At 40.7% G+C, this 22468-nt stretch overlaps 1 protein-coding gene across 1 annotated transcript in view; it reads right to left on the bottom strand.

Moving 5' to 3' along the window:
* The window catches only part of chpf.S (chondroitin polymerizing factor S homeolog), a 30399-nt gene extending 14330 nt beyond the window's left edge, over positions 1 to 16069 (bottom strand). The window contains exon 1 of the mRNA XM_018238694.2: positions 14930 to 16069. Within this exon, the coding sequence (XP_018094183.1) occupies positions 14930 to 15228 (299 nt within the window). The 5' untranslated portion in view covers positions 15229 to 16069. The remainder of the gene's footprint in view (positions 1 to 14929) is intronic.
* Positions 16070 to 22468: the final 6399 nt, after the last annotated feature.

Consider the following 22468-nt stretch of genomic DNA (forward strand, 5'->3'; position numbering starts at 1 on the left):
CTTATTGAAGACTGCTTAGGTTCATTGCTGTGGTCCTTACAGCAACCACATGCATTCCCAGCATTGTGATCCAATCATTGGGCCTTAGGGCCCATGATCGTATCAGCTTGATATCACCCTCTCAAGGTTGGCATATCTGGGTAAGAGTAATTTTGACAACCTCTCCAAACGAGCGTATCTGTCCATGAATGGCCACCTCTAGACCGAATCAGCACCTTATCTGTCCGTGTATAGGGCCCTCTGATGAGCCTCCCCGACCAATAGGACCAACAAGGTTTAGTTTTTAACCTAAGGACCATCATGTTTTTTGAAGCTTAATGCATTACATATTAACGGAACAGTTCAGTGTAAAAATAAAAACTGGGTGCAAAATAAAAAAATGTTTCTAATATAGTTAGTTAGCCAAAAATGTAATGTATAAAGGCTGGAGTGAATGGTTGTCTAACATAATAGCGAGAACACTTTTTCCTGCTTTTCAGCTCTCTACTCAGTTAGTCAGCGACTATAAGGGGGGGGCCACATGGGACATAACTGTTCAGTGAGTTTGCAATTGATCTTTAGCATGCAGCTCAGATTCAAAAGAAATAGTTATGACCCATGTGCCCAACCCCAGGTAACCAATCAGTGGAAACCAAGGGAGCTTCAAAGCAGGAAGTAGTGTTCTGGCTAATATGTTAGACATCCAGTCACTCTAGCCTTTATACATTACATTTTTGGCTAACTACCTATATTAGTTATTATTTTCACAGGCTATTTACTCTGTTTTTATTTTTCCACTGAAGAATTCCTTTAAAAACATTACAAGCACACTGTGGATTTAGTTGGGTTGCACTGTACCAAAACAGGGAGAAGTAGTGCATGCTCTAAATTGGTACAAGCAGGCCATATAAACCACACCAACGATACACCTCTAAGGGAATTACTACCCTCTGCCAAGTGGCCAGAAATCAAGACTGTTCCTTGAGCACTTCTAAAATGCTTATTAGGAAGCAGTCGACTGTTCTGTTTACAAACCCTAAAATTACATTAAACTTCTGCCTTGCTATAATGGAATCCCTGGACGGGCCCCAGATATTGCAGGCAGACTCGTGCTTGTCTAAGGCTGGATAAGCGCAGCCAAGTGATTATTCTGTTCTTTTTCCAGTATAATCATATTGGTAGATGGCACTGACCATCACAATAGGGGTCAGTAAACCAGATACATATCTGTGGGCATTATTGGGCATCCCCAGACTGTAAGTTTCAAGAGTCAGCATAAATCCATCACGCAGCAGGAGAACAAGTAGAAAATGTAAGGCTGGAGATGGACCTCTAAGGCATTTTCTGGCCTCTAGCTTGCTATATACATAATGTGACCCTAAAACATGGGCTACAAACAATCAGAAACAATCTGCGTGGCGTCATTGCTGAATCAATTCCATTTTCTTCCAATCTGCGGTGGTCAAAGGGAAAATCACATGAGCTGCGTATTCAAGTTTTTATTGAGATTTCCCAATTTAGCCAGTTTCTATTTCTTTATCAGCCTTCCTTGCATCTGGTTTCGGTCTTGTTTTTGTTGTAAATATAAAGTCTTTCTGTTCAGGGCTCGGCCAGTTGGGCCACACGTACCCCAGAGAGGGGGAGGAAGAGGATTAGTTGGAGGTAGAAGACAGAAGCAGATTTATAAGTGCAGGATACTACGGCACACTCTATCTCCCTCCCCCAAATGGAACAATCACCTGCTTGTGGCACACAGCAGCACCTGGAGTACACCGTAGCCCCACAAATTCACACATTATATATAGATGCTGACAGCATACACTGCCATATTGATGCCAAGATACTTCTATGTCTGTGCTGCGTGGATGGATTTTACCCAGCAGAATACATCCGCACTAGGTAATTATTTATGGAGCAGTATGTTTTGGGCGATTCCTGAAAAGTTACCCCAAAACATGGCCAGTTAACCCTCCTAACAGAAAGATAATCAGACCAGAAGCAGCCAATAACACTGGGCAAATCTGCCTGAATGAAGTAGCACATAGCAACCAATCACAAATCAGTCTACTGCCGGTAGAGTCCTAAAAGTTAGTCTTGGATTGGTTGGTACCAGTTATTATTTACAGATATTGACAGCACCAGCCATGGATTCCTTTGTTTAAAATGCCTTTATTGAGACATGGGTTTCAGACCCCATGTATTGGGGTCTGAAACCCATGTCTCAATAAAGGCATTTTAAGCAAGTGAACGGATACATGGTGGAAACCGTTGGACGTGCATCAGGTCTTAAGAATTGGGAGGTTACAGGTGCTGACTGAGAAATCTAACTGGTACCAGTTATTACACAAGCGCACATATGCACAGTGTTAGTTAAACAAGCCTTGTTGAGTCTACCAAACACTGGAAAGTCTGCCAGAAATGTAAATAAAAAGATGTGGGAAACCCAGACTCCTACATTCATCTGAAGTCATTCATTGCAGACAATAATGAAAATATCTTAAAGGGGCAATTTCAGGGGTAACTAACTATGAGGGAGGGAGCAGGGACTACCTAGGGTAGTAGGTAGGGGAATTTCTTAGTGTAGGGGTTAGTTCTCCTTTTAGGGAGAACTAAAGCTTAGCCAAGAAAGTAGGGCAGAAGTGTTGCAAAGTATGTTTTGGGCATTTATATCAGCCCAAGGCAATCACAGCCCTTTAACAGTGCAGACCTGGGCCTCCAAATATTTCCCCAGTAGCTCCCCATCTTCTTTTCTGCTGATTCACTGCACATGCTCTGTGCTGCTGTCACTTGACTGATCTTAGGGACCAACCAACACAAAATATACTGAAGATAGATCATATAAATGTCACAATATACGGCTGAGGCAGACTAGCAAATAATTATAGGTACATAGCAGCTCCGAAACCAGCTCAATCAGCATCAGAATTTAATAATCAGTCCTGTAGCATCAGCTTATAGGACAGACAACCTGAATTTTCTACTTGCAATAATTTGCTAAAACTCCTAAGCTTAGCTTCCCAACAGCTGCTCAAAGTGCACTGAGCATGTGTGTGTCGCAGACACTTCTAATTGAAGAGAAGAAACTTGCGATAACTTTAATGGCCTGGATTGTTACGATTATAAAGATGCTGAACATTTAGGTTGGTACATATAATATGGCATTTCTAGCCATATTCATTTTCAGGGTTCAGTTCTCCTTTAAGGATAAATCTCAAAACACATGGCCAAAACCAGATAAGAATCATAAAACCGGATAATTTTTGCAATAAAGCCTGAGGCCTGAGGGTTCTGCCTGTTTAATTAAAGGGGAACTCCACAAAAACATAAGCTTTTTGAAAAGTAAACAGGTTTCAAGCAACTTTGCAATATACATCAATTAAAAAATATGCAGACTTTTTATGATTTTTAATGGTTTCTGACAGTTCTTTAGCCTAGCCCCCTGCTCTTCTGCTGATCTGTCTGACTACTTTGCTGAGCTGGCTGACTACTGTTACTTTGTATCAGCAGCCAGCTGTCCTCAGCCTGCATCCTCCAAACCACACTATTTCCTAAACACATGATTTCAATAAGGAATGGAACATCACAGTGCAATGCATTGTGGGTTATGTAGCTCCTGCATGCTGTCTGTAAGCTGTGGAGAAGTTATTACAATTTTTAACATCAGTGTGTTTAGTCCCTCCTTCCCTGCCAGGATTTCAAATGATTCAAAAAGAGAACTGTTAACCGGATGCAGCACAGAAAATTAAATTTATTCATACTTTTTGAAGAAAAAGGTAACTGTGGTGGGTATATTAGGGTTTTCTGTGTTATGTGGGCCTCTTTATCAAATCATGGTTTGGAAGCCGGAGTTCCCCTTTAAACACTTGCCCATGATCAATAGTTCAGCTCCCCAGAGTACAACTCTCTAGCTGCAGGCATCTTGTGTATAAAACTCACAAGAAGAGCCTCGGTTCATGCTTGGCTGGAATTCTAATGATATGCGTCCCCAATATTTCCAAAGTACGTCGTCTCCTGAAAAGCAAATAAAAAAGATACAGTGCTTCAGAGAAAGATCTATAAAGCTGGCTATAGATGTCGAGATTTTTAAAAGATCCGATCCTCATCATGAGACCACGATTTTCTCGGAACGATCATATGATCGTACGAATTGACCATCAACTAAAAAGACCAATTTGTCAGGAAAACAAAGGGGAGCTGTCTGCTTGGCCCTGGACACATAGATAGATTGCACTGGGACCGACAAAGATTTTTTTAACCTGGCCAATCAATTTCCTGACAGATGTCGGCCGAAAAATCGTAAGATGTAGGATCGTTCAAATCCCACAATAATTTTGAAGGATTGGTCGCTAAAATCGGTCGTTCGAAGAAGAATCATTGCGTCTATGGGGAGCTTTAGGCCTGTGTAAATCTGAAGAGCAACACAAGGATGGGACAAGACAACTCTAGAATCAGAGAAGGGGTTAAACTGAGGACAGACTAAAGAAAGATCAATATATTTCAGTGCAACTCCCAGGCTATTTGGTACCCTGGTCATGCAGAGATATTGGACAAGATGCAACACAGCTGGCTGCCATATTGGAATATATGCCCAGTTTTACTATATTAACAATTAAAAGAACTATAGTGTGTCCACCAGAACCAGAGTAATTTCAAGTGCTATTTTTTAAATTGTGATAATAGCACAGCATTTCTTCAGGAGGGTTACTGGTTATTGGGGGAAGGAGTAGTCTGATATTCAGGTGCCTTCCACAATAAGGATATAAATTTGCTCAGGTACACCCAGCATTTTAAGGCAGAGTGGACATTGAGGGAGAAGGAAATGGCTCCTATCTGACCCAGTTTTCTCAGTTTCTCAGTATTGGGTTCTGCCCTCAAACCACCTTGGAACTGATACTGAACAGATACATGATACTGCAGCGTATGGGTGAGCCTTGTAAACATTATACTTAGTATGAAAAGGGGAGGGCAACCAAACTATAAAACTCTCAGACTCGAGTTCTTCAAGGGGTTGGGTACCTTGCAGAAAATGTAGGTCTTGGGCGAGTAACCGGTAGATAAATTAGTCGTGAGAATAATCTTCTTGGTTTCCTTTTCCAACTTACACCCACCCTCAGAAGATGTTACTTCTAGTTGTAGGATGAGGCAGGCAGCCTTTCTCCCCTCCTTTTATATCACACAAACATTAGTAAATCTGAACCTAGGTCTTCCGCTGCCCAGGTGCAGCCCACCATAATGGAATCCAAACCAGGAAAAGGTACAATGGAGGAATTGCGGAACAAATTCCAGAATTTAGGGAGAAAGACTGTTATAATCATGTTACCCTGCCTGGCAAGGTTGAGGGTGGTTCTGCCAAGTCAAATATTTAAGTTTTTATATTAGTTGTTCTTCTTTGATGCAAGACTGAATGAGCCTGCCTTTCATGGTGATTAGTGTTAGACTGACCCCAATAATGCTGATCAGTAGTGCACCTCGCTAGTGTGAAAAACATATATGTTCACTGCCAGGGATAAGCATGGTTAAACCCCTACACACAGACAGAACATTCAGAGAACATGTGGAACAAGTTACTTCCCATATGCGGACACTCTAATGTCAGGTTTGAATGGTTGTGAAAGTTTTATGCTTGCTAATGGAGAGCAAAGATCTGAACATACATTTGGGGGCATTCAAGGCCTCCTTTTAAGTTTTCTCTATCAATGATAGCAATAATGAAACAATCTGGGGGTCCAGCTGCACATAAAGCTCTGTTTCCAAGCCAGACCTGCAAGTCATGTTTCAGAACAGTAGCTCTGGGGTTCAAGAGCAATTAATTATAGAACAATAACACAGTCATCTACATGAACCACCACCACCACAAGATTTCTGCCAAGAGGCGACCAGGCAAATTAGTTTTAATAAGCAAATCCCTAGCACTCACCCCAGATATTTCCATCTCAGTACTGTTTTTTTCAGTACTCACAAATCACTGTCCCATATCTGCTTCATGTCCTTAGGAAGTGTTGTCTGATCTTCTGTTCATCTGTCCAAATTGGAATCTACTGAATTGCAAACTTTGAACAATGTGCTATAACTGCACTGGTCACAGTTCAGTTGACCAACACAACAGAGTATAGGGAAGCATCTGCAGAACTAGAGTGACAAGGGCCTCTCACTTTCAATAAGAGATGCATTGAATCCAGGATTCATTTTTGGATTCAGCAAAATACAAGTGCCTGGCTAAACCGAATCCAAATCTTTAAAAATACACGACTTTTGCCACACAAACAAAAACAAAATCGCTAATTTTTTCAGCATGCTGTGAGCATGGTTCTGTTTAGCCCTTTATCGCACATTAAATATAGGGTTACATCTGAATCCTTTATGGAGCACTCCAGATTTGGATGAATCCCAAAATACTGGATTTGGTAAATCCCTACTTTCAGTGAAACTGGCCACACATATACCAATCATAGCAGCCCACCGATTCCACCAATTCTATGTTTATCGGTCAGGGATCAGACATGTTGGAAAATATTATCTGTTAATGGATTGAAACTTCTCCTGCTGTTCCAATCACTTAGGGCTATGATACATGGTGCTGCTTGTAGCCGCTACTTGTTGATGCTGCTAATAGCCAGAAATTACCCTGCCATAGAGAGACTTAGAATTGTCTCTGTTAAGGAGACTCACTTGTGTAGTGAACAGGGTTTCCAGTCCTGAGCCTTGATTTCTTTGGTCCCAAGTCTTGCCATATTATCATACTGGAATCCTAAAAGGGAATTTATATTTGGGACATTTTACATTTATGGAATTTTTGATTAATGAGTAGGTTAAAGCAAGCGTTCCTTCTGTTAATTATGTATTTTCATTTATTTATTTTTTACAGGGTGGTTTCATTGCCATTTGCAGTGTTATACTCTTGTTTATCAATGCATTGCATAACAGGTCAATTAGTTTCTCCCTGCCACAATAAAGCTTGCAATCTAACCACCGTGCACAGATGCACGCAAGTACACTAGAGTCAGAACTCGGTAACTGCGGTTGGTAGTTGGGATGATTCATCTATTAGTTGATAGGTCTTGTACAAGCTACTGCTTACTAAGTTATTCTTTAAAATGTACAAAAAAGATTCATCTCAGAAGGGAAGAGGTGGGGCTTCACACTAGACCAGGAAGTAAATGAAATGAGTTGGAGATTTCAACTGATTATGCAGAAACCACAGAAGGATGAATGCTGGGCTATGGTAGGTTATTCTAGGGGACAATTAAGAGCAGTGATCCATGTTGCTCTCTAACCACTTTGATGTTGCTCTCGGTGTCCTCAAAGCAGGTGCTTATTTTTGAATTCCAGACTTTGCAGCAAGTTTTAATTGCATAAAAACTAAGTATAGTGCGAAGTAAAGGCTGCTAATTAACATAGAGGCTACCAAATAGCCAATCGCAGCACTTATTTGGCACCCCAATTGACTTGTTCATGCTTGTGTTGCTCCCCAACTCTTTTTTACATTTGAATGTGACTCACGGGTAAAAAAGGTTTTCTATAAAAGATAGAAAAAAAAGTTTATTTATTCTGTAAATCGTTGGTGACCAAAATATTCTGAAGTCGCCCGAAGTTGGAGAGGCATTGTTTTGTTTGTTGCCAGAAGTAGCTCAAATAATTGTGGGCGATTGGGGGGTTGATTCGGGCACATGCACGCATAACTGAATAGCACTGATCTGTCTTGGCAAAATAAACAGAACTCGGACAGCCTAAGGGCAATGACACACGGAGCTACTAGTAGCAGCTACTTCACAGCTACAAAATAGACAATAGGCATAATTGTCTCTGCTAAGACATTATGTGTGTTTTCAAGGATAAGATACACTCACACACAGTTCTAAGTACACCCCATACAAATGTATGTCCTACAGCAGTGCTTCAGAAGAATGAGTGTGCCTTTAGTCAAATAGCAAAATTTTCTTACTGGCGTCAAAAGCAGGAGCCGTTCCAAATCATTCAGGACAACTCAAACTGATAGACTATATAGCATTTTCCTCTTCATATTCCTGTGTGTTGAAAGGAGTTAGTTATAATGGAGAAGATGGCACTCCCAGGCCCTGGACTGCTATAAAAAAAACTTTGTAGCAAGTACACTAGATCACAAACAGAGATAAAATATGTTCAATGGAAGGAATGCCTCCTACAAGCCCACCCCTTGCCTAACAGAGGACAATAGAATTATTGTGTTTCCCTTCACTGCCATAGGTTTTTGGTAGGTACAAGACTTTTTTTAAACAAAGCACATGAGTAAACACATGAGTAAAACTGTACCCATGAAGCAAAGAATGTCAATAAACACACAAGGCACATAAAAAATTCTAATGATTCAATATCCTTGCTAATGATTATACTCATATCTGTGCGATTATTGCCCTGGGATTTATAGTTTTGTGGTGACTATTGAAAGATACGTGGACAGTAGGACAGCTTTAAAGTACAACAAACCCAAAAATGCCTTGGATCTATGTGCACTGAGTACTTGGTGACTGGTGGAGAACTTGCAGATTGGTAGATTTTGTTTTTTCAATGACTTTAAAAGGGTAAAATTAATATGCTGTAAAAAGACTTGAACCTTGTGGAAAAAAATATTTTATTATAGGGATATTAAGGAATTACCTGCCCTAAAATGATATGATGCTGCAAACAACTGTTGTTGGATTGTTCTGCAGTTTGTTTCACCACGGAAATCAGTGTAACCTGTTCTCTCAACCAAACAATTTTTAGTTGTTACAATAAACTTGTGCTAACAGCCAAGGGACTCACATTGTGAATTAGTGGTTTGTGGTTAAACAACGGATTGATCACAGATTTCAGATATTATAAGAAAAACATCCACCACCCAAAATGTGCTAAAAATACCAACATAAAGTTCAAATGGCTATGTAATATACAATCCTCCTACTCTTTGACACTAATTTGGGAATGCAATAGTGAGGTATTTCCCACAAAGACAAGATATGCACAATGGGTGCATTGGTTAAGTGGCAGTAAGCAGTCTCAGTACTATAAGATAATCCATCCATTCAAAAGAGACAAAGTAAAGCACTTAAACTATATTTATCCCAGAGAAAAGTTATGTTTGTTTCATATCTGTGCAGGTTTCCTCCCACAATCCAAAAAACATACGGTTAACTGGATCTCCTCTGGACCTCCTCTGTTCTGATGGCCCTTGAACAAGGACAACATTGTATCTATGTAGAGCAGTGATCCCCAATCAGTAGCTCATGAGCAACATGTCCAACCCCTTGGATGTTGCTTCTAGTGGCCTCAAAGCAGGGCCTTATTTTTGAATTCCAGGTTTGGAGGCAAGTTTATAAAAGTATAAAAGCTCTTATAAAAGTTGTATAAAAATCAGGTGCACTGCCAAACAGAGCCTCAATGTACGCTGACAATCCACATAGGGGCTACCAAATGGCCAATCACAGCACTTATTTGGCACCCCCAGGAAATTTTCTCATGCTTGTGTTGCTCCCCAACTGCTTTTTTTTCTGAATATTGCTCACAGGTTTAAAAGGTTGGGGATCCCTGATGTAGAGTAACATAAGCGAGTTAGTTTGTCAATATCTTAATATGATGTGCCGGGGGCTCTGCATGTGAGGGTATTAGCAGGATACAAAGCATGGTCTAATTAGCAGGAAAAAAATTATACTGCAATGAGAAGAGGTCAATGGATAAAAAGTAAAGTAACTTGCAGTCATGGAAATTGCTGGTATTAACTAACAGCTACAGAAAGTCTGTGCAAGTATTAAGTGAACTGTCCTGATTTTCTAGAGTAACAGCAAATTCTAAAACGGTTGTACATGGGCATGATAGGTATGTACCTGCCAAAACAACAAAGCATTATGTTATTACTATCACTGTGTGCCTTGTACTATGTTCCCATGAAACACAGAGCACTGAGGGCGTTGCCCATGGTGCTGTTTTGACTCATTATCATGGACAGCAGCGGCTCACTGTGTGCACCAGGATCAATTGGAATTGGCCCATTTTGTCAGTTGCAACTTTTCTAATGGCTCCACAGAACTTGTTTTGCCTTATTAGGTATAGTTTACATGAGGATTCAGGGAGATTTTGTCACCTGGTGACTAATCGCCTCTTCTTCTGGGCGATAATCTTCCCAAACTGCCTCCTCGTGTCTGCGCTAAAGCACATGCGGTGCTTTGTTTTCCGAAGTCGTCCGAAGTTTCCTCGTGAGGCAAATTCAGAAAACGAAGTGCCGCGTGTGCTTTAGCGCAGGCGACTTTTCATTATAGCGGATGGGAAGACACACGGAGAAAGTTCGGGGTTGGAACATATACATTTACTTATTAAATGCAACAAGACAGATGTTTGTCTTAAGACAGTATTTATTTTTAACTTTCTGTGCTCTGCAGTAGACAACACACACCAGAGAGGATTGGGGCAGGTTGTTTATTAAAGTTCAATGCTAATAAAGGCCAAGAAAACAATCATGGTAAGGTGGACTAAAAGGTTTGCAGGTATTCATTCAGTTTACCTGAAAAAAAAAAATCTACATTAAAGAATATCTTAAAAAGAGTCGGTTGGCTGACAGAGGTCCAAAAGCTGCAAGATGTTCAATTCAACATCCACAAATTTCAGAGTTTAGTGTGGTGAAATGAATGAAAAACATGAGAAATAAAGTGGAACAATATTCAGTTTCTGCCAGGACTTGCAAAGCCATGTAGGGTGAGGCTCTCAGAGGCCAATAGCTTCAGCTGAATCACACAGACTGCAATATAAATCCTCCTCATTGACTTATAATTAACTTCTTGCTTGATGAGGTACAGAGGTTAGCTCTTAAATTCCAAGAAAGTCCCTTGATAATGTGAGAACATGCTGCCGCATCCCAGCTGCTCACAAACTGCCAGCGAGGGGGTCTGGTAAGGCAACGTGTAACTCAGCTCCTTCAAAAAGCACTTATATCTACAGAAGGAGTCAACACAATTGGACCCCCTTAAAGGAACATCACAAGTAAATTACTCTGAAATGACTTCCTGAAGTGAAACTGAGCGAGCGTGAGGGGGGCTACAAGTCTAATAAATACATCTGCAAGGGGCACAGTAAGGGAAAGGACACGTACACTCAAAACTGTATAAGCATTCAGTATGAGGGTCAGAACTGCCTGGAATTACAACTCAGTTAGACTGAGACTCTGTGCCAGCTAGAAAAACCACACACCAGATCATCTCTTAACTAATGATGCAGATGCAGAACAGCAACCACTGACATGTCACCCACTTTTTCATTAAACAATTTATACATTGCTTTTCTCTTTATTGTTATAATATCATGTTCTACCCTTTAACTTTTAATCTGCTTATTCATATCCCATACATGTGGCCTCTCTTTCACTTTGGCTGCTGTCTCTTAATTCCACTAAGGATTCGATGGAGAGAGCATTTTGCCAAAAGCCGAGCCTGGCACACCAAATTCAGACCCCTCCAGACTGATATATCAGTGCTGTTTTTTTTATCTGAGTGGCAATGATGGTTACTACTCTGTAAAAAATATATTTTATATATCTAACAATTTGTTTTCTGTGCTGGAACAATTGGTTCCCGAGAGTGATAAATAAAAATAATAAACAGGAAAAAAAAATTAAATTTAAAACTCATGGGAATCATTCTGGATTGCCCAGTACAATACTAGATAAATCTGTACCTCGATGTCAAGTGACTTTAAATTAAAAAAAGATGGCTTAGGAGAGTGTCAATGTGAAATTTTTGCCCCTTAAATAACCTTGTATACTTCTAAAACTTGGTACACCTTCACTTTCTGCTGGTCAATACAGTGTTTGGTACTAAAACAGTTGATGGGTTCAACTTTAATGCTATTTTCAGTGAGTTCTCCTTATACTTGCATGGTTTTATTCACTGAGCTCCAATTTTTTAATACCTGTGCATGGCAGGGACCATATATTGTAAGATTCCCTTTAGAAGGGATCAATATAAATGCTGAACAATCTCTGATACATTATACAGTGTTTATTTATACTGTCCGGAGATATTTAATTCTGCTACTGTGCTCCTCATCCGGGAAATGTCTTTATAAAGCGCACATTGTGACTGTCTGTATGTCGATGTCTAAGAGCATGAGTAAAATTTCTTCACTAGCATTAAAGTATATGGTTGTTTATCATGAGAAAATCATGAGCGATATTTCTGGTGAAACAACCAAATTCCACCATAAGTCAGCCATTTGGTTGCAAGGCAACATGTTTTTGGATCTGTGAGGATATTGCACTGCAACGTAAGAATGAAGGGCCCCTGTGACTGGCACACTGACTGGTTCCATTAATTTTGAACCGAACATTGTCACTTACAGTAACACCAACAAAAAAATGGAAGTCTTTTAAAGCTGGTGTGTTTGATTCAGAAACTATACTATGATTTATATAAACAAGCTGCTGGGTAGCTGTGTGGGCAGCAATTCAAAGCTAACAAAGAAGAAAAGGCACAGGATACACAGCAGATAACAGATAAGCCTTGTAGTATACAATGGGATTCTACATAGCTTATCTGTTATCTACCATGCCTCATGTGCTTGATGGCTGCCCCCATGGCTACACAGCAGTTTGTTTATATAAACTATAGTAGTGTTTCTGAAGCAAACATCCCAGTTTTACCAGTGCAGGGTAAAAGTATATTATCTATTTCTTTTAAAAAAAACACATTTTTTACTGTTTCTGTTCTTTTCAGTTGTCTAGAGTCACATCACTATTTAGGCTCAGATTAGGGATTTTTTTTCTGTTATTTCTATAAAGCCAAAATATTCTGCCTAACTGTACAGAGATTATACATTATCTCCATTAGTCCTGGCCCCAGTGGAGCTTACAATAGTATGCCCCTATCACAGTCAAACACACACAAGGGACAGTTTTATCAGGAGCAAATTAACTGTCTGTATACAGTGGGAGACCTGGAGTGACAGTGAAATATGCCCAGAAAACTGGCCACAAACATCTTCCTTTTAAGTTTTTTAAAGTTAAAATGAAAAGGCTTAAAGTAAAACATCCGATAACAATTGCTTTTTGTGGTCTTTGTGAGAGCATAAAACATGAAAGCAGCAGCATTTGCTCTCTGTTCTCTAATTACAAGTTTTAGTTGTGGTCTGAAATCAGTGCAGTAGAATAGAAGCATATATAAATCAAACACACATTACTGAAGAAAGAGAGGGCCCTGCTTGTTAGACCTCACTGAATGAATTCCTTTTTCTTCTGCTCAGAATGGTATCTGCTATATCGTTGAGTTTACAGGACATAAAAGAGGTTAATAACTGGGAGCACAATTTATTAGACCTGTGATTATAATTGTTAAAGCTAACGCCACATTGGGCTGTTTCTTGGCCTGTAAGAATAATGAGCACAGGACTTTTTCTAGGCCCGTGCTTAAAGGGGTGGTTGACCTTTACATTAACTTTTAGTATGTTAGAATTCTAAGTAACTTTTCAATTGGTCTTCATTTTTTCTTTTTTTTATAGTTTTTGAATTTTTTTGCCTTCTTATTCTGACTCTTTCCAACATTCAAATGGGGGTCACTGGCCCCAACTAAAAAATAAATGCTCTGTAAGGCTACAAATGTATTGTTATTGCTACTTTGTATTACTCATCTTTCTATTCAGGCCCTCTTCTATTCATATTCCAGTCTCTTATTCAAATCGATGCGTGGTTGCTAGGGTAAATTGGACCCTAGCAACCAGATTGCTGAAATTGCAAACTGGAGAGCTGCTGAATAAAAAGCTAAATAACAAAAAACACAAATGATAAAAAAAGAAAACCAATTGTCTCAGAATATCACTCTCTACATCAGTGATCCCCAAACAGTGGCTTGTGAGCAACATGTTGCTCACCAACCCCTTGGATGTTACTCCCAGTGGCCTTAAAACAGGTGCTTATTCTTGAATTCCAGGCTTGGAGGCAAGTTTTCTTTGCATAAAAACCAGGTGTAGTACCAAACCGAGCCTCCTGTAGGCTAGCAGTCTATATAGGGGCTACTGAATAGCCATTCACCGTCCTTATTTGGAAACCTCAGGAACGTTCTTCACGACTGTGTTGCTTCCCAACTCCTTTTGCATTTGAATATGGCTCATGGGTAAAAAAGGTTGGGGACCCCTGCTCTACATCATACTAAAAGATAATTTAAAGGTGAACAACCCCTTTAATGCAGACCAAGAAACAGCCTAGTGTGACATTAGCCTAACCTCAGACCTCCTATTTACTGAAAATGCACCAGCTCTGGGTACTGGTCTAGTGAAGTGCCACCACATTGCCTCCAGTCCTAGCAATGAAAGGGTGAATGAGAATTCCCCAACATTATAAAGTTCACTGAGGCAGGGAAAGCAGTGAAGTCTCACACATTTTACATAAAGCACTGTGTAAAATCAGCAGTAGAGATTAAAAGAGACATATAGGATAAATGAAAAAACGCAAATTTTGTAGGCAAGTATAAGTAATATATATGGTGTTGCTTTTACGTGGTGCTAAAAATTTATATTTTCTTTAAAAATAGCCCCTTGCCAGAAGCACATTAGGAGGGGGACAGCCAATCACAGCCCTGCAGTCACACAAGTACAGACAGGCTTCAGTTCCCTATCAGGTCCTGCTAGCTGCTGATTGGTTCCTTTCCTTCAGTGCAGTGAGCTGAGAGCCGCCGGCTCCCCTGCACAGCCTGGGAATTCAGGGAGCAGGAAGTGGAAGGGAGGGATTATTAGGGTTTTTGCAGACATTTACAATAAAGTAACCAGAAACACAACTTTTTAAAGCACATTCCTTCTATATCTAAAAGAGTAAAATGCACTGGTACATTCTTGTTTTTTTACACAATATGTCCCCTTTAAAAACAATATCTCGTCGACATTGCCAAAATATGAGCAGCCTAGTTGCACACACCATGCCATCCTCTGAGTGAGTACAAGATAAATGGCTAAACCTTACCGGACTGGTTTCTTCTGAACTTTCTGGGGGTCTGGCGGAGTATAGGGAATTATCCTTGGTTCAAAGTTCTCAGCATTTTCCATGCCAGCAGGGACTGAATTGGGCTTCCTTGCTGCGTTGACATTACTCCTGTCATTAACTGCGTCTGATATTGCTCCTGACCCACCAGACCTCAGGCTTCCGCCGCATGGCTCTTCCACCCATGTTACACTTAGCAGGCTCAGAGTGAAGCCTAATGAGATGCCCACCACCACGGGCCCGGCGGGCCGCAACAGAGACAGAAACATAGATAGTCTCATTGCAACCAAAGTCCAAATGCACTGTCTGAGGACACTCGCCTCAGGCTCCAAGTCGCAGGTAGAAGAATGGTCTTCTGTTGTCAGTTTGGGATAGTCATTTCAACACAGTGTGTGCCCAGGTCTCCTAAATTCTAAACTGGAGCTGGGGGTTGCTTTAAATACCAGGCTTTGTCTCCCTATGAGCTGCCCTCTTCTTAGTACCCTGTGCCCTAAAGCCACCCTTTTAATTTACTATTTTAATCTACACTCTTTTCATAATTTCTCCCCCAATATCAGGTTCCCCTTGTCCTTTTTCTGTGCCCAGTGTCCCTGTCCTCCCCTTCAAACTAGTTTCACCCACAAACTGTACTCTGCTCAGTTCTCCCTGCAAATCACATCTACTTCCCCCACACCTTCACTCTGCACCCCCCAACAACTGCCCTTTTCCCAGGTATCCCGTAAATTGGAATACTTTTAAATTCCTCTCTAACAAAAAATCGTCTCCACTCAGTCCACTCTCCATTGAGCTGCACTTCCCTCGGTCCTCTATGTGCCAGGATATACTCTACATCACTCTGGTTCAGCCTTGCAATTCCCAGGTTCCTCAGGTACCCCGACTCCAAGCACTACATGAGTTCTCCTCAGCGGCTTTCGCCTCTCCTTCCAACCTCACGGGACGGTCTGTGTGTTACACCTCTTCTTCCCGCACACTCGGTCTCCGAACCATTCCATTCACTCTCCTTCTTCTCCTTCCTCCTCCTCACACTGTAGCTCCCAGCAACCGTCTGACGTGTCAACTCACCGCCCCGCCTCCTACACATACATTTTCAGCCGAGCTCTGAAGGCTAGAGGAGAAACCAGAGCGAGACGTGGAACGCAAGAACCGGAAACGAGCGTTCTGCACGAAGGTTTAAATGGTGGTACAGAAAAGACCAATTGGCGGCTTGGCCAATAGTATACGTAGTAATGTGTCGAAGAAGCGCCTGAATATAATTATTAATATCGCGTTTTAAATAAAAAAGTAAAGTTTAAACATAAATCTGTTCCCGCACAGGTGAATCTTAAGGTGAATGGTCTCAGACTTTACTATTGCACTTAGACTTAGAGTGTAAAGCTGGTCACACATTGGCTGATAAAAACTGTTCTCTTCAAACTGGCAACTTTTTGGTATGTGCATGTGGCCGCCTCACCATTGCCTCTCTAGGCCAAATACCTATCTGAGATGTTAGGGTTGCATACCTCCCAACATTTTGGAAGTAAAAAGAGGGACAAAAATGTTTTTTCCGCACGTAGCGCAGCACACGCACCACACCCCTTTCTGTGGCCACACCCCCTAATTACCATGTTTGTTTTACAAAATTTGGCAGGTTATGAAAGTTTGAAAATATTTCTCCTTATCTAAACTGTGTTTTTGTGTCTCAAAATTGTTACAAAGTATTAAGTAAGAAAACTTTGTTTCTTTTTCTGGCTGTCAGTGCAGAGAAAAGAGGGACTTTCCAGTACAAATGAGGGACTGCGGGTTGAGATGTCAAAAGAGGGGCTGTCCCTCCGAAAAAGGGGCAGTTGGGAGGTATTGCCACCTTTTCGGAAAAAAAAACCGGCCTTCCTATATATGTATATTTTTTCCATTTTAATAACATTGACCCCAACAGTTCTGTTTTCTAAGGCCTGTTCTGGTCTTGATTTCTCATACATTAATTACTCATCGGGCAGGCTATAGATAGAGATAGGCTTGAACTGGACATCTCGGTTTTTAAAAGGGCTGTCTGTTCAACACCTTCTGTCCAGTTCAAACCATTGCGAAAACAGGGCAGAAATCTGGCCAGTTGAGTCTTAGGGGTGCAATCACCTCACCCCTGCATCATAACTCCACCGACGTCATTGTGCCTGCCTCTGATGTCATCATGCCCACCTCAATATCACTGCCCCACCCCCAATGCTATCTTCCCCGCCCCCTTTGATCGGGTTTAGCCATACCTCCCAACTGTCCCGTTTTGAGCGGGACAGTCCCGCTTTTGACAGCTCAACGAGCTGTCACGGATTAATACTGATAAATCACGAGTTTCTCTTGGATCTGCTGCACTGAACAACCAGAAACAGATACAAAGTTTCTAACTTAATTGGGTCTTGGCAGACAGCCCAGAGTAGATACTTCACATACTTTTGTAACAGTTTGATAAGATAAGAACGAACACTCACAGCTTAAAGGGCAATTCACCTTCATTTGCAAAACAGTAATAACATATAAAAAACTTTCATAACCTGCCAAATTATGTAAAATGAATATGGTAATTAGGGGGGTGGCCACAAAAATTGTGGTGGCTACACACACCAAATCTTTTTGTCCCTCTTTCTGTTTCCTAAATGTTGGGAGGTATGAGTTTAGCCTCTGCCAAAGATGGCAACCCTAGGTCCAATCACTGATCCAGGTAGGGTTGCCACCTGTCTGGTTTTGAACGGATAGCCCAGTTTTTTGAAGTGCTGCCAGGGTCAAAACTGCCTGCTGGTTTTCCCAACCGGGCAGGATTCCCTATGATTGACACAGCAACCAGGCCCTAGATCCAGGCCATATGCAGTCACTATTGAAGTTGTTTCGGTCTCTGTGTACTTCAATGCAAGGGCAGTTCGAATCTCAGTCTGGACCTGCACTGGCCCCTTGGGTCAGGGAGGGATCAGCCCAGTTTGTACCAATGTTAACCAATTGTTAACCAAATTGAAGTTTTGCACCCTAATTAACCTCAGCATGTATGGCCAGCTGAATACTGCCAGAGCTGGTATTTCTATATAGACTTCTATATAGACACCTAAGGCAAGTGATTAGGGCAACAACTTCAGCAACCTCTGGTGCACATACAAAGCAGAAAATTGCATTTCTTGGCAGATTTCTATTCCCAACTGAAATTACTTAAAGTCCTGATTTACAAATTGACCTAAGGAAAGAAGAGGAATCAGGACAGCGCAAGGTGGTAGGGTGCTAAATCGAGGGTTAGTTTTACACTGACTATACCAGTGGTACCTGAACAGCTAGTTAGCACTTTGGTCATGAAAAATGAGTCACAAAATTAGTATAGCAGTAAAAAACTACTAATATCTTACAACCACTAAAAAAGCAACTTCATGTAAATTGTGGAAAATTCTTAGCACCTTTACATTCCTTTTCTGCTTGGGTTTAGGTCCCCTTTAAATGTCACTGACAAGCTGTGGAATGCTGCTCAGCAGGTACAGTATGTTCTGCTGCATGAATGCATTAGGAACAGGTCTGGTAGCACATAAACTATCCCTATGATACAATCACAAATGGAAAGGTAGGTGTATGTTTAACAATTGCAGCAATGAGCAATCAGATCTTTCTAGCTTTAGGGCTGCTTTACTAAGTAATGTATTGATATTAGGTATACTGGTATTAGGCTCATCAAAATGAAAAGCTATTTGCAACCTACCAGTTTTTCACATGTAATATCAGCGTGGCCATTTTGGAAATCAGGACTTTTAAGTCAATTTTAGTTGGTAATGGAAATCTGCCAAGCAATGCAAATTTTTGCTTTGTATATGCACCAGAGGGCCTCCCCCTGAAGTTGCTGCCCTAATTAATTGCCATGGGTGTCTATATAGAAATCACAGCTCTGGCAGTATTTAGGGTTAACACCTGTCCAGTTTTAAAAAAGACATCAACTTTTTTCAAAGCTTTCTGTCTGGTTTAAGTGATGCAATAACCCTGGCATCATAACCCCACCGACATCATTGTGCCCGCCTCTGACATCATCATGCACCCCCAACATCATCACTGCCACACCCCTTTCTTCGGGTTAGGCCACTGGAAAAGGTGGAAACTCTACACATTTGTAAATTAGCCATAATCTACTAATAGAAGGTGCAAAGTGCAAAAGCCTTAGCAATCTCATGTCGGCTATGCTGGTTTCTTTTAATTATTAACATGAGGTTTCACTGATATGTCACTGACTCTCCATATAGGAGATTTTCTTGGATATATGAATGTGTACATGCCTGTGATCTGTGTTTCTATGTTGAACCTTAATTCTACCCCTGCATTTGCCACGTTGTAATGTTTTGTGTTTGTTAACCGTATGCCTGAAGCATCTACTGTTACAGATTTATTCCTAACAAAGTTGCGTTGGAACCAGCTCCTATAATAAATAAGCAAATCTATATTAGGGTTAAGGCTACGGTCACCTCCTCACTAGCGTCACGGTCTGGTTTAGTAAAAACAAGGGAATTTGCGGTATATGCCAGCGCCACCGTCAGGCAACAATGAGTAAGTATCAAAAATAAATATTTCCTAAATAAATTTTTACCAAATGCCCCACATTATTACCCATGGCAGTGTATCTTTAAGGACTTGGGCTGAGTTTTATTCAATAACAGATGAGTATTGAACTCTGCTCAGAATTACAACATTAAAGACAACATCACAGAACTTTACATTACCGAGTAAACTATGTTTCCGGCATTCCACTTGTCGGTAGAGATTTATGATGTCACCTTCAGCCAAGAGAGGCCTGAATAGAAAGATGAGGAATAAAAAGTAGCAATAACAATAAATGTGTAGCTTTACAGATCATTTTTTTTAGATGGGGGTCAGTTTGAAAGTTGGAAAGAGTCAGAAGAAGAAGAAAGCAAATAATTTAAGAACTATAAAAAAGACCAATTGAAAAGTTGCCTAGAATTGGCCATTTTATAACATACTAAAAGTTAATGTAGGTGAACCTCCCCTTTAACATGCCCAAAACCAGCTAAACTCCACCTATTCCTGTCATTCTATATATCTGTGTGCCCAAAGCATTCCTATGCTGTATATTTGTATTTATACATATGGAGGGAGCAGCCCACTGGATACCTGTAACTAGCAAGTTAAGGTGTTATGCATGTAGATAATCTGAAACTAAAAACAAGAGGCACCTTAAAGGGTAACTAAGCGAAAATGAAAATGTAATATAAGCTTCATCATACTGAAATAAAATTTCTAAATACAATCAATTAAATATTCTGCATTCTGTAATCCAGTTAATATTCACTATTCCTCTCACAGCATCTATTTCTCTTCATTCTGTCTTCTTGCAGCAGCTGGGTGTCATTGACAGTTAGATCCAATATATCTTATAGGGGAGGCTATCTGTTCTAGCAGATGAATTAGAGCTCACTCAAATAACTAATTCCAGTACAGGTATGGGACCTGTTATCCAGAATGCTCGGGACCTGGGGTTTTCCGCATAGCAGATCTTTCAGTATTTTGAATCTTCATACCTTAAGTCTACCAGAAAATCATGTAAACTTTTAATAAACCAGATATACTGATTCTGCTTCCAATAAGGACTAATTATATTTTAGTTCGGATCAAGTACAAGGTACTGTTTTATTATTACAGAGAAAAAGGAAATCATCTTTTAATATTTGGTATATTTGATTATAACGGAGTCTATGGCAGACGGACTTTCTATAATTTGGAGCTTTCTGGATAATGGGTTTCCAGATAACAGATCCCATACCTATACCAACAAAATCTAACAAAGTAACTGCCTTTTTGCATAAATCCTGCATGTAGAATGACATGTTGTCTGGTGATTTTAATAGCGTGAGGCAAAAGGAGCCCCCCTATAAGATACATTGGATCTAACTGCCAATAAATATCTGACACCCAACTTCTGCATGAAGAGAAACAGCTGCTGAGCGAGGGATAGTGAAGATAAATTTGATTATTTCAGAAACGGTACAGAATTTTTAAAGTTCTTATTTCAGTATGCTGAAGGTTATAATTTTCGCAATAGTTCCCCTTAAATTGCATTTAAAGCATGTATGAGCTCCATATTCATGGAACAACCATAATTATGGAAACATGTTTGGGGCTGTATGTCTGAACTCAGCAACATATGGCACAGCACATAGATAGCAAACATCTGCTTGTTCTATGGCCCACGAAAAAAAATGTCCAAAGGATTCAAAACTGGCCCTGGCATTTCAGGTACACAGCGGCCCAATAAACACTGACTTCCTATGACATCTTACAGCACCCCCTGTTAATGTTTGCCAATGAAATCCTTCAACCAGATATACAGTGAAATACCCAGGATTAAGCAATAGCCTGCAGGAATTCACTGTGGATCACTGCTTCTGAAAAGAAAAATCAGTTTATAGGGGAACTTCACCTAAAATGGTTTTTGCAGAATTAAAGGATTATTGAACCTGCTATGTGTCTTTTAAGACTGTTGCTCATCCTGTGCACATATCTACAATTCTGTCTATAAAGCAAGCTAGAGCTGTTTTCTGCCAGAAAGGATATAGAGACAGTGAGACGAGTGCTAGGAAATACACCCCCCCAGCAACGTAACTAGAGGATGGCGGGCCCTGTCGCGGGACGCGCAGCCGTGCCCCGCCCCCCTCTGTACACCCGGAATCAGCCCGGAACCACCCAGAATTCATGGCGCACCACGGGGGACCCTGAGGGGGTGCGGGCCCTGACCCAATTGCACCCCCAGCTCCCCCGGTAGTTACGCCACTGCACCCCCCATTCAAGCTCAATAACATCTACAAAAGGATACTGACAACCATATTGTTCCTTCTCATGATCATTATATTTTATTTTATAGTTAATAATGTACCTCCTATTGTAAAATATAAGGATATTAGAAGTCACCAAGGAGTTCCACAACCACATAAAGGCATAAAGAACAGAGTGATTTTCTAGAGGTCATAGAACTTAGAGATGACTTCTAATCCTATATAATAAAGTTGAAGTGTCTCTGCGTCCAGTCCCTGTGTCCGTGGGATTGCGCTACTGCGCATGTGCCCCACGGACCGTCTCTGGCGAATTTTTTTTAGACTAGAACAATTCTGTTTTTATAAATGTTTGACTACATATGTTCTAGCGCCCGTTAATTTAACGGGCTTAATGTCTAGTAACTTCATATTTTACAACATGGGGATACATTATTATATAATACACAAGTGTTGTGACAGATATTATTAAAAGCACTAGTTATAACCTATAACATCACAACATCAATACCATTTATAATGATATTCACAGGGTATTCATGGTTCTTGTTCTCATAATATTATCACAGCTATAGCTTCCTGTATACCAGTAGTATCCAATACAGTATTTATATGCACCTTCCCTCACACTGGGGCAAATTCACTAAGATGCGAAGTTGCACCAGGCGCAACTTCGCCGCACTTTGCCAGGCGTAGTTTCACCAGTGCTCCGCAAATTCACTAAAATCCGAAGTTGCGCTCAGGGGTAGTG

Source organism: Xenopus laevis, chromosome 9_10S, assembly GCF_017654675.1.
Source record: "Xenopus laevis strain J_2021 chromosome 9_10S, Xenopus_laevis_v10.1, whole genome shotgun sequence".
In the NCBI taxonomy this organism is placed as follows: domain Eukaryota; kingdom Metazoa; phylum Chordata; class Amphibia; order Anura; family Pipidae; genus Xenopus; species Xenopus laevis.